The 13,107-nt window shown below is 38.6% G+C and overlaps 2 protein-coding genes across 14 annotated transcripts in view; one reads left to right on the top strand and one right to left on the bottom strand.

Moving 5' to 3' along the window:
* Positions 1 to 8,046, bottom strand: part of ARHGEF33 (Rho guanine nucleotide exchange factor 33) — a 46,541-nt gene extending 38,495 nt beyond the window's left edge. The window contains exons 1-3 of the mRNA XM_067007759.1: positions 8,022 to 8,046; positions 6,167 to 6,216; positions 167 to 310 (exon numbers count right to left, since the gene is read on the bottom strand). Of these exons, the coding sequence (XP_066863860.1) occupies positions 167 to 310; positions 6,167 to 6,216; positions 8,022 to 8,046 (219 nt within the window). The remainder of the gene's footprint in view (positions 1 to 166; positions 311 to 6,166; positions 6,217 to 8,021) is intronic.
* Positions 1 to 13,107, top strand: part of DHX57 (DExH-box helicase 57) — a 129,092-nt gene that overhangs the window by 26,895 nt on the left and 89,090 nt on the right. For 8 of the 13 annotated variants that reach the window (XM_067007740.1, XM_067007736.1, XM_067007744.1 and 5 more), the window contains 4 exons: positions 578 to 765; positions 8,072 to 8,163; positions 10,174 to 10,320; positions 10,421 to 10,483. The gene's annotated coding sequence lies outside the window, so the exon portion shown is untranslated. Of the gene's footprint in view, positions 1 to 577; positions 766 to 8,071; positions 8,164 to 9,806; positions 9,984 to 10,173; positions 10,321 to 10,420; positions 10,484 to 13,107 lie in introns of those variants that run through there. The other 5 variants (XM_067007741.1, XM_067007739.1, XM_067007749.1 and 2 more) reach the window with 5 other exon arrangements.

Consider the following 13,107-nt stretch of genomic DNA (forward strand, 5'->3'; position numbering starts at 1 on the left):
TTAAAATCTTTAGCTGCTACAGACTGGTTTTCTGGTACCAACTGGCCATTCATTTGTGAATAAAAAAATACTCTGAAGACATGGACTTGTCCTTTTTTCTGCTCTCTCTGCAGTTTCTTATTTGACAGCCCGCAGCCCACCCCCAGGATTAGAAACGGGTGTCTACCTTGTTCTCCAGCGAGTTGAACACGTTCCTCATCTCGTTGATTTTTTCATGAAGCTGCTCTAGAGAGGTTATGATCCCTCCATCCTGCCGCTGGAGGCGGGCTCCCACTGGAGGCAGGTGCAGGGAAGACTTGTACTTCGAAGCCTACGGTCCACAGAGGGCATCTTAGGCTCAAAGAAATAGGGGAGGGGAGTCCGAATTCTTCCTATTTCATGCTCTTAATTTCTGTTTCTCAATTTCTTTTACTTTCTTGGCTTCTTAACTCTTCTCAAGATGAATTTTAGTCAATGTCTTCCCTTTTTTTTTTTCCACCAGAGATCCCTCAAACTAAATTTTCATAACTTATGTAAGTTGTTCCAACTTGTTTTTTACACAGACTTCTCTCTCCTTCCTTTCTGTCCCATTATTAAGGTCAGAAGGCTGCTATGAAGCAAATTCAGGGACTGGGCCTGTGCCTTGAGAACTCTGCAAAGTCATAAATGTCAAGAGTTGAGAAATCTCCACAAAGTATGCCAAATTCCTGCAACACCTGTCTAAAGGCTCTACAGGAGCAAAAGCCCGGATATTCTGAAGTAGCACATGATGGCAAGGATGGCAAGGTAACTGTTTTAGCTTCCCCCTAGATTGGGGCTGCTACAGAAGGAACAGGTTCTTTCTGCCAGCTGCCGCTTCTTAATCGTAGGCCTCTATTAATCCAATGCAACAAGTTAATCCACTGCAATTAATTTAATGCAGTGATTTAAAACACAAAGTAGGTGAGTCATTTGAACAGTCAAGAGTAAATTTCCCAAATCTACTCATCTACACTCCCTGCAGAAGTTGATCCTTAAAGTCATTCTTACAGGGCACGATGGAGGCTGCTATGAAGCCCGCTGGGCTGGAAATTTATCTTATCCATCCTTGGATGCACCACAGGTCTAGCAGAGTTAACCTCTCTGGAGTTAGAAGAACATTCCTCAATGGTAAAAAGAGACTGAGGCTCAAACAGGGCTTACAAATCCTAGAAAATGTTCAATGGCAGTTTTGATGATGAAACCTATTACTGCAGGACTGGTTCCCATAGTTTTTCAGTGAGAGTTTCTTTGGGTACATAACTCATTTTCTTAAATTATTTTCATTACAGAGAAAAATAAAGAAGAAAAAAGAGAGTCACCCCAAATCTCATTAATATAACCATGAACATTTTGGCATATTTCCTTGTTAATTTGTGCTATGAATATAAATGCAGATATTTGTATTGTTGAAATCACACTAAAGATATATTTTGATTCTGCACTCCCTTTTTTTTCTTTTATCTAACATTCTTATAAGCCCTTTCCCTTAGCCTTCAAATTTTTTCTAAGTAGATATTTTTAATGGCTATATAATATTCCATCCTACAGACGCACCAGAGTTTACCTACCCATTCACCCTTGTTGGAAATTTTTGTTGTCTGTAATTTTTCAATATAAAATAATGCATTGGAAAAGAATGCTTTTTATTTAAAAACTTGTATGTATTTCAGGTTATTTCCTTAGGATAAATTCCTAAATATGAAATTACTGTGAGTCAAAGGATGTTAGGTTGTATTGACCCAAAGGGCAATCTACTGTATTAGGAGACAATGTATTTAATTAATTAATAATTATACAAAATATATTTGACCAGAGGGTTTGAAAAGTTATAACAATATGGTTGTATAGTCTTAGAAACATGCTGTATGATGTGCAATGTCCTAAATTAGTGAATTTGGAGAAACATGTCTCGGACAAGATGTTTGAAACATAGGTAGTATAATTGGTGGAAGCTGAAGTGTCTACATTGCTAAGGCTACAAGTGAGGCAAAAACACAGCTGGAGTTCAAATCATTAGTGTGAGGGTTGAGCTAGAAATAAATTGTGCCACATCCGTTGCCTTAATTGGGGACCCCTGACCCCCACTTCTCATGTTAATGGAATCATAATTTTAGAATACATGTTCAAAATGAAGTAATCAAGGCTGAAGCAACACAGTGTGACTCTGGAGAAGATATTGGGGTGGACTTTGAGAGGGCCATGTGCAGTGGACCAAGGACAGGAAAGAAAGGGGACAGACTTGGATTCAAATAAGAGGAAGTATACTACACTAAGGAGCAGGCAGCATCCACACTGATTCACCTGGTCCACAGTAATTCTACCTGGAATGAACTGGGAGATGGGAGTGCTCACTCTCCGTTGCCTTCTGTGACCTGATTTAGGTCATGGTACCTTGCTGTTACCAAGGAGGTCACGTCCATCGAAAGAACAGGGAACCAATTTGGGGTACAAACATTTTAACACTTTTACTGCATTTTAACTATTAATTTTCATAAAAGGTTCCACCAATTTACACACACACTCATCAGATCTAAATACTATTAATTATTGTTTTTTTTTTTTTTTTTTTTTTTTTTGTGGTACGCGGGCCTCTCACTGTTGTGGCCTCTCTCATTGCGGAGCGCAGGCTCCGGACGCGCAGGCTCAGCGGCCATGGCTCAGCGGCCATGTCTCATGGGCCCAGCTGCTCCGCAGCATGTGGGATCTTCCCGGACCGGGGCACGAAGCCGTGTCCCCTGCATCGGCAGGCGGATTCTCAACCACTGCGCCACCAGGGAAGCCCTAATTATTGTATTTTTTAAATTTGCTAATTAGGTAGTCAAAAACTAATACTCCTTGTTTTTTTTTTTTTTTTTTTTTTTTTTTTTTTTTTTTTTTTTTTTTTTGCGGTATGCGGGCCTCTCACTGTTGTGGCCTCTCCCGTTGCGGAGCACAGGCTCCGGACGCGCAGGCTCAGCGGCCATGGCTCACGGGCTTAGTTGCTCCGCGGCATGTGGGATCTTCCCGGAGCAGGGCACGAACCCGTGTCTCCTGCATCGGCAGGCGGATTCTCAACCACTGCGCCACCAGGGAAGCCCCGATACTCCTTGTTTTAATCATTGTTTCTTTGAGCTTCAACCTTTTCTTCCATTTATTAGCCATCTGTAATCTTACTTTGGGAAATTACGTTCTTTGCCCATATTCTACCGGGGTTTCAGAAGTTTTCTTTTTATTAATTCTATGAACTATTTATACATCATTAAACCTCTATAATATTTTGGTAGGAATTTTTCCAATTTTGTTATTTTCTCTGAATTTATTGAAAATTTTTTTTTTTTTTTTTTTTTTGTGGTATGCGGGCCTTTCACTGTTGTGACCTCTCGCGTTGCGGAGCACAGGCTCTGGACGCGCAGGCTCAGCGGCCATGGCTCACGGGCCCAGCCGCTCCACGGCATGTGGGATCTTCCCGGACCGGGGCACGAACCCACGTCCCCTGCATTGGCAGGCGGATTCCCAACCACTGCGCCACCAGGGAAGCCCTATTGAAAATATTTTTACATTGGGAAAATTTTTAATTGTGATGTGATGAACTCTCTAACCTTTCCCTTGTGATTTCTTCCAGTGCTTTTTTACTTAAAAAGACGTTTCACATCCAGAGACAAAATAAATATTCACTAATTCTAAACTTTTATGGTTTTTAAAAATATTTAATCCTTTCATCCACTTTTGAGTTTATTTTGATTAGAGTATGAATTGAGAATCACTTTTTTCTTTTGCAAAGAACCAGACAATTTTCCAGATACCATTTGACATCAGCCTAAATGACTGCATCAGACCTCTTGGCTCAAAGCGATATATACATCTCAGGATATTCATTCATTCATTCAACTAATATTTATTGAATATGTGTTGTATTCCAGGCACTATACTTTATTCTGAGAGTTCCGCAGAGAGCAAAATGTACTAATCCCTGCCCTTGGAGCTTACATTCTAGAGAAGGAGACAGACAGTTAAAAAATAAATAAGCAAGTTAATATTTACTATTAATGTCAGGTAGGGTTGGGGGGGTCTTTTGAGAAAATAAAATAAGGAGATAGAAAATGGCTGAAATGTCATATGTTGCTTCAACTTTCGATGTCACAGGGTTTTTTTGTTTTTTAGTATTTATTTATTTATTTATTTTGGCTGCGCCGGGTCTTAGTTGCGGCATGCTGACTTCTTCTTTGCAGCATGCATGTGGGATCTAGTTCTCTGACCAGGGATCAAACCCAGGCCTCCTGCATTGGGAGCACAGTCTTACCCACTGGACCACCAGGAAGTCCCGACACTTCAACTTTCATATTTTGCTCTCCCTTTTTAGTATAGATTGTATCTATTATAGTTAATTTCTCCCTGCATCCCTCCTTCCTCTTCCTCTTCTTCTTTCTTTGCTTCTCCTCCTTCATCTTCTTTTGGTTAAATGTTGCTTGGAGTAAACAGACTGGGGCTTAGGAGACATTCTTTTAAAACAAGGATGGGGTTATAATCACAGCATCACAGAGGTCATATAGGCCAACTTCACTTCTACTGCTTCACTTGTTCCTCTGTGAACAGATGTACTTGGATTTGTGATACAATAAGAGAATGAGGCCACCCCCACTGCAGCTATATTTAGCCAACATTCAGGGAGTGACCTACATAAAATCTATAATAGACTTTAAATCATACCTGTGTTTAAAGAGATAGTCACACTCATTCAAATGCCATACAAAGGTCAGATGTTAACAGAGGGGAGGTGGGCGGGGAAGGCTTTTGGAGGTCTTGGACAAGTAAAGCATCAAATCAGCACTGAGTGAAGACTCACTCTGGTTTCCAGACCTTTGTCCAGGCTAGTCCCTCTGCCTGAAATACCCTCTCACATATCCACTTACCAATGATCAACTCGTCCTTAAATGCCTGCTCCAAATCCTTCAGTCAATATTAATTCATCCCTTGTCCATATTCCATAGAATTTTATCAATACCTCTGTTGTAATTCTTCCAACAGCCTATCTTGTATGAGCTATTTATTGTATGGACACTTAAAAATCAATGAGAATGTCTGTTTCATCTGTTTCATCTCCCGTTAGGCCAAGCAGAAAACTTTGCATGTAGTAACTGCTCAATAAATATGCATTAAGTTGAAATTAGGCTGTTTGCCCCTTCTCATTGCTGGTCTGGTTCTAGGAGCAACATGATTAAAATGTTTCCATAACTTTGTGCTGGCTTGCCCTAGTTGGGTCCACAGCAATGATCTCTTGCATGATATTTTGGGGAACAAGTTGTTATTTTCACTTTACTGTTACTTAAACTCAACAAATCTAAATTACATTTCCCCCAAACTACCTGCTCCTCTGGATTCCTATATCTCTATTTGGGAGACCACTCTTTTTCCTAGTTACCAGGGCTTAAAACCTTAGAGCCAACTTTGAAATCACCTTTTCTCCCAACCCCCATCAAACCCTGTCAATTCTTTCTTCCTTCTCATGTATTCCAGATAACAATGTCTTAAGTCTAGAGAGGAGCATGGGTTTCCCTAACCCAAGATACTTTTACATTACAAATTATGTCAGAATAATCTCTATGATTTTTAAGGACAGAAATTTACTTTAAATCACATGTGGAAGATAGAAGCCAAAGAAATGCTTTGTAGAGAGCCAAAGCAGCCCAATGTGACTCTCGTTGCAAACATATTACATAAAATTTTGCAGAACATTTATCTCCCTTGTAAATCAAATTATTCCCATTGTTTAAAAAGAGATTAAATTTTTTTCTATTATCATATTTGAACACTTGCAATATTAACCCCCTGTTAGTCTCAGTTCTCCCTGCTAAATAAGAAACTAAGAAAAATAGATCTCTCACTCCTTCTGACTGAAATGTTATCGCACAGTGTAATGGCCAGGTTGATGGAGGCAACAGGAAGAAAAGCAGCATTGATGTGGGAGTGGTGGTGCTGTAATTTATAAACTGGATAAATTGTCCTTCAGTCATCAGTTTTCTCAAAAGTACAATGTGAATGGTACTCTCATCCCTGCCTATCCCACAGCCTTAAGTGAACAAATATGATGATATATGTAGAAGCTTTTGTGAGTGCTAAAAAAATTTATACGTAAAGGACAGTCGTCACTGTGACACATAGGAGAGCTCAAAACAATCTGTGTCTTTACCTGGTAAATCTGTGTGGAAGGATTATTCATCGGCTTATGTTCATTCTCTCCTGTAGGGAGAAAGAGCTTTGTTTAATCAACACAATTCATTCTGTCCCTATTCTCTTCAGACACATGCAGGGAATAAGGGGACTTATAGGATCCTAAATCTGTGCCTGCATGACAGGAAGCCAATGATTCAACAAGAACAGAAGATAAATTGGTGTAGGTGATTTTATATTACATCTAATGACCAAACCATATCTACCTGATGTAACTCTTACAGTAGAAAACCATGCTCTACCGTGGTGGGGAAGTTTCTCAATCAAACTGAATGATGAGTAATCATTAAATAGTCAGAAGGGAATGCCCATGAAGGGTCTCTCTTTTTTTTTTTTTTTTGCGGTACACGGGCCTCTCACTGTTGTGACCTCTCCCGTAGCGGAGCACAGGCTCCGGACGCGCAGGCTCAGTGGCCATGGCTCACGGGCCCAGCTGCTCCGCGGCATGTGGGATCTTCCCAGACCGGTACACAAACCCGTGTCCCCTGCATCCACAGTCAGATTCTCAACCACTGCACCACCACGGAAGCCCGGGTCTCTCTCTTATTTTGGGGGCTGACTGAGGTTTACTTGAGGGGATAGTTCCACAGTCAGGAAGGCATCTATTCAGTTGTCACTTTACTGTTCTCAGGAGGCCTCTTAAAATATGCCTTACTTCTCCTGCCTCTGATCCTTGCTAAACTTCTGAACTTTGCCCTCCTGTCACTGCCCAGATCAGCTAAGGGAACCTTGCCATCCTCCTGGACAAGAGGGTTGATAGAAGGGAATTGTCAATGCAACGGGTCTGGGAATGATGCAGGCAGAAAGAAAACAATACTGTCAACGCCAGAGACTGTGAAACACAGGTCAAACACAAAGGAAGTAGTAGGTTATAAAAACTGTTCATACCTAGGGAGGAAAAAAGGTTGGCCTAGAATGTACCTTTTGGAATCATATTGGTTGGCCCTGAAGATGAGGCAATCCATGTAGAACATGCAGCCCACATGAAGCCCTTTACTCATCCACTTAGCTACATCTCCTTTGTGTCACATTGTATGAATCAAGCAGTTTATAGATGAAACCCCTGGTTACAAATATTTGGTTGTATGAATGTGTATATTGTTCTCCTAAGATATGCAGGTATAGGGAACCCTTTCTTAGAGGAACCAGCCTGGGTATGTTAAGTTCATAAATAATACGTAACCTCAGCCCAGAATTTATACACACTGAGGGCTGTCCCTGTAAAATCCAGATGGTTTGAGGTTACCAAAATTCCCCACACAAGCTTGAGTAAAGATTACTTAGCCCATTTTATGCTATGTCCCAACAGCCTGGTATAATGTCAAGAACCAGAACTTGGGAACAGAGACCAGGCTCCTGGATCAAACGTTGCTACATTGTGGTTTGTAGCCTGATTTCTCTATGACTGTTTCTTCACCTGTCTGTTGGAGATGATAATAGAACCTACTTTTATATGGTTGATTCTATATGGTAAAGATTAAAAGAGAAAGCCCTATGTTTCTAGGCCAGCCTAGGAGGTGTTGGATGTCTGTTAGTTGAATATGTATCTTGGCCTTATTCAGCAGGTCATTCTGAGGCAGTCCTAAAGTTATTGCTAAGAAAAGTAAGATAACTACTCAAATTGTATGTATACATGTCGCATTTCCTGTTTCCCCAGCACCAAGTCTGTGCTCTTTACGGTCATTCTACTATGATAAGGAAATGAGAATAGTCAAGTTAATATATTAGCATGTTTTGAGACAAGGGCAAGACAAGCCCACAACCTACATTTCTTAAATCCTGAGCCTTAAAGCAAGACATAGGAAAAATCTAACCTTGCTTTGTTTTGGTTTTTTCCATGGTGCCTGTTGCTTCTCTCCTCCAGCTTATTCTTCAACATTGCATCTTCATTGTCCCTGGATCAGGCCATCCCCTCTTCCCTGGACCTGTCAATTGAAATCAAGAGTAAGGGAACAGGTGAAGTGACTGGATTTACTTTATGTGTTAACTTTAAAAAACTGAAATGAACAGAGCTATTAGAAGCAACAGGCATTATGTGCAATTTCATAAGAGTGAAAATATTGTTGAGTAAATATTTAGCTTAAAACTCAAAGGTAGGGCTTCCCTCGTGGTGCAGTGGTTAAGAATCCACCTGCCAATGCAGGGGACATGGGTTCGAGCCCTGGTCTGGGAAGATCCCACATGCCACAGAGCAACTAAACCCGTGCGCCACAACTACTAAGCCTGTGCTCTAGAGCCCACGAGCCACAACTGCTGAGCCCACATGCCACAACTACTAGAGCCTATGCCCCACAACAAGAGAAGCCACCACAATGAGAAGCCCGAGCGCAACAACGAAGACCCAATGCAACCAAAAATAAACAAACAAAACAAATAAATGAATTTATATTTAAAAAAACTCAAAGGTAAATATCTTGTCAACAAGTATGAAATTCATTACTTAAAATTATGGTAGTTTTTAAGATACTATTTTAAAATAGTATCAAATAAATTAATTTAAGCCCATTGATTTTATTAGCGGGGTATAGTTTAAGGAAATTAACTTGAGCAGGCATAAAGGCTAATATATCTGTTTCTATTTAATTAAATAGTAAGTTCCTTGATGGCCTTATCCCCACTTTCTGCATCTGGTAGACTTTTTTATACCAGGAGATGCTTGTCAAATGTAGCCTGGCTGCTGTGACCATTAGACATGAAACTGCCAGTTCAGAATGAAATCTAACAAGCAAAAATAGTATTGTGGACATTGGCCCTCTTTTTATCCATCTAGAATTTCCAGTGATTGGGGAATTCCCCAACATTATGAGGCTTGATCAGAGACCTCCCATTATATAGAGGCTGAAAGTGCCAGGTTCTCCTAGCCTCCCTTGCAGCTAAGGTATGATGGGCACATGGTACCACTTTGATACACCCCCCCCAACTGGCAGTTGCAGAAGAATTTCCTAAGGCAGATATACTTGATATACTTTCTACTTTCTTAGAAATAGAAAGAATTCTTAAAACAGCAGCAGCAGCAGCAGCAGCAACAAGGGGTAGGGGGTGGTGACCATGATCTGGTACAGACAGTTTAGGTAACTCAAGCTGCTGCTGTTCTTGGTCCTTTCCTCTCCAGAACAACTGTACTACATGATTTGGGGCATTGCTTTTGGCCGCATATCCCAAACTTGGTTCTCCAGTCTCCTAGCAGTTCTATGAGCTGCCCATATCCTTTCAACAAATTCCTTTGCTGCATAAATTAGCCAGAGCTATTTTTTACTGCTTTGCAACTAAGAAACCTAATTGAAACAATAAAAATATATTAACACTATCCAAGATTGAGAAGACACAAGTTAAGACTTTGTTCATTGCTCTAGAAAAGACATATCTAATCCATAGTGATAAAATGCAGATCAGTAGTTGCCTAGGGCAGGAGGTGGGAGTTTAACTGGGAAAAGGCACAGTGAACTTTTTAGAGTGATAAAAATATTCTGTTGCTTAATTGTGGTAGTGGTTATACAGATGCATAAATTTGTCAAAACTCATCAAAATGTATATTTTGACTGGGTGCATTTTATCCTGTATAATTTATACCTCAAAGTAGAATTGGTGTTGCATTCATATATTGAGGTCTGTGAAGCAAAATGATAAATTGACAGTCTGGAAGGTTCACATGGATGAAAACCTGGTCAGCAGCTACACAGTTATAAATGAGGGATCTAAAGGAAGGCCCAAAGTGAAGGCCATATACCATTTGGAATCTTACACATTTTTCATGTGAGCATGGAAGTTATGTCAAGGTAAGGCATCTTCCCTAGCTATCTGAATCTCTTTCATAGCTTATATAAACATTACTAAGATGGAATGTTTCTGCTCCTTAGCAATTGATTTGATATTTAATGAATTCCATGACGAATATAATTAAATCACAGAATGTTAGAGCCAAGAAGGCACTGAGAAAATTATTTGATCCATCTTCTTCATTTATAGGAGAAGCAACCGAGGCCTGGAGAGAAGAGAAGTGACCTGCTCAAAGCCACACAGCTTTGAAGATAAATTGTTAGAAGTGATTTCTGTTACGGTTTGGGGGAAAAAATCTTGACATATGTGAAGCCATATTTTAATGGGATTTTATGGGTAATTAATTCCAGCAGATTTATTGATCTAACCTACAACTAATTAAAAACAAACCCCCAAACCTCCATCTGAGATAAAATGTAAATTTATGCATTTTCAGAGGGAAGACATCATCAAGCTCACAAATGTACAAATAGTTGCTGATTTCAAGAAGTAATAAAAGGTATGTGTTTACTAGAAAATAAATTAGAAATTTTATTTTATTTATTTAATTACGAAAGCAACCAAACTACATTGTAAAATTTTTTTAAAATATAGAGGGGAAAAAACCAACTCTAATGCCTTTACTTAATGATCACAGGCATTTGATTGTATTGCCAGTCAATCATTTTTCTCTTGAATGTTTCACCTGATTGTTAATGGAGCCTACCTATAATTTTTTAATCTACTTTTCCACCTACATTATAACATAAGCATGTTACTTTCTTTGACAAATTGGACCATTATTATTCATGTTGTTTCTATTGTGGTCATTTGGGTAGAGGGTACGAGTGTTCCTCCTTAGTCCCAGTCAGCGTTAACAATCTGCTGGAATTCTTCCATTCCTTTCTCCATCCTCATAGAACCACATTCAAACATATATACAGAATATACATTTATGGGGTGGAGCTGTCATTGTAGGTCATACTGTACCTCTCTGCATCATCTCTCTCATTTAATACATTGTAGCAATCTTTCCAAGTTAATTGGTATAGATCTAAAAATCACTTTTAATGGCTGCATAATATCCATGGCAGGAATGACCTGGGTTAATCATTCCTGTATTGATGGGAATCCCCCTTATTTCCATTATTTTGTCATTGAAACAATGCTACAGCAAACATCTTGGTACATAGAGCTATATATATTGGTGCTTTTATGTATGTAGGGGTTTAATAGATATGACTAGGTTGCTTTCCAAAAAGACTATATTCTCATTTCCTCCAAGAACACTGCATGAGTACCTTTTCTCCTGCATCCCAGCCAATAGTGGATGTTAACGCTTTTTAGTTCTTGCTAGTCAGGTGGGTGACAAGTGATATTTCATCTTACTTTTACTAATTTCTAGTGCTATTAAGCATATCTACATATACTTACTGGACATTTAGATTTACTCTTTTGTGATTACCTATTCCTCTGCTTTGCATATTTTTCTGTAGGGTCCTCTGCCTTTTCCTTATCAATTAATGAGGGCTTTTATATAATATAGATTAAATATTTATTTGTCACGTGATTTATGAATATCCCATCTATCTTTTTGTCTCTTGACTTTGTGGACACTTTTGCTATTGACACATATTTTTAATTTATGAAGTCAAATAAATGTTTTCCTTAATTGCTTTTTGGTTTCTTGAGTTGGTTTTAAAAGCTCTCCTCAGCCCCAGAGTTTTATGTATTTTTTTTCCTAAATTTTCTTCTAAGGTTTTTATTATTGGTAAGTATTTAATTCATCTGGAATTTGTTTTTATATATGGGGTGAGAGAGTGTTCAATTTCCTTATTTTGCAGTTAGCTAGCCACTTGTAGCTACACCAGTTATTACATAAATCATCATTTTCCTTCATGGAATTGAAATACCATTTCTCATATACACTAAGATCTATTATTTTTCTGTGGACTCTCTCTTCCATCCTGATCTATCTAACTATTCCTATTCCCAAATCACAAATTATATGGCTCTTCAGTGTTTTAAAAATATTTGATGAGGCAAGTCAACTATTATTCTTTATATAATTTGCTTTTCCTGACATTTATTTTTCCATATGAATAAATGTACTACATGATGATTTTACCCATTACAAAAAAATGTTGAAATTTTCATTGGAATTGCATAGATTTATATATTAATGTGGGAGCATTGGCATTTTTCTTACATCAAATCTTGTCATCCAAGAGCAATATAGTTCTTCCCATTTGTCTGAATCTTGTTTTAGGTTTTTCAATCAGATTTTTTAGTTTTCTCTTAAAGTTTCTGTACTTTTATTGTTAAGTTTATTCTTTTTTTTTTTCTTTTTTTTTTTTTTTTTTTTTGCGGTACGCGGGCCTCTCACTGCTGTGGCCTCTCCCGTTGCGGAGCGCAGGCTCCGGGCGCGCAGGCTCAGCGGCCATGGCTCACGGGCCCAGCCGCTCCGCAGCACGTGGGATCCTCCCGGACCGGGGCACGAACCCTCATCCCCTGCATCGGCAGGCGGACTCTCAACCACTGTGCCACCAGGGAAGCCCTTGTTAAATTTATTCTTAAATAATTTATACTTTTTATTGCTACTGTGAATGGCATTTTTTCCATTTCCAATTCTGTCTTGCTGGTTTTCATATTCTCTCTCTCTTTTTCTTTTTTAATATTTATTTTATACGTAGCCACATTACTAAATTGTTTTATTAATTATGGAAGATTTTTAAAATAAGTATTTCTAGGTGACTTTTATCCTTATTTTCAAATTTTATACCGGTTATTTCATTGTTGTATTTTATTATATTTGCTAGAGCTTCTAGAATAGTGTTTACTAATAATAGAGTGGATATCATTATCCATCTTCTTATTTTAATGTAAATGGCTTTAAAGTCACTTAGAATCATATTTATTTTCTACCTTTGGTAAATAATCTATATCATATTTAAGTAATTTCTATTTAGTCTTATTTTACTAAAATTCCTTATTAGGAATTTATCAGTCCTTTTACCAGCTATTGATAGAATTGCCTTTTTCTCCTTTAATTTATTATTATAATGAATTATACCGATTCCCTGAATCGGTATATATTCCCTGAATCATCCTTACATTCCTGGTATATTTGCTTGGTCATAGGAT

Source organism: Kogia breviceps, chromosome 11 (genome assembly GCF_026419965.1).
Source record: "Kogia breviceps isolate mKogBre1 chromosome 11, mKogBre1 haplotype 1, whole genome shotgun sequence".
Lineage (NCBI taxonomy): Eukaryota > Metazoa > Chordata > Mammalia > Artiodactyla > Physeteridae > Kogia > Kogia breviceps.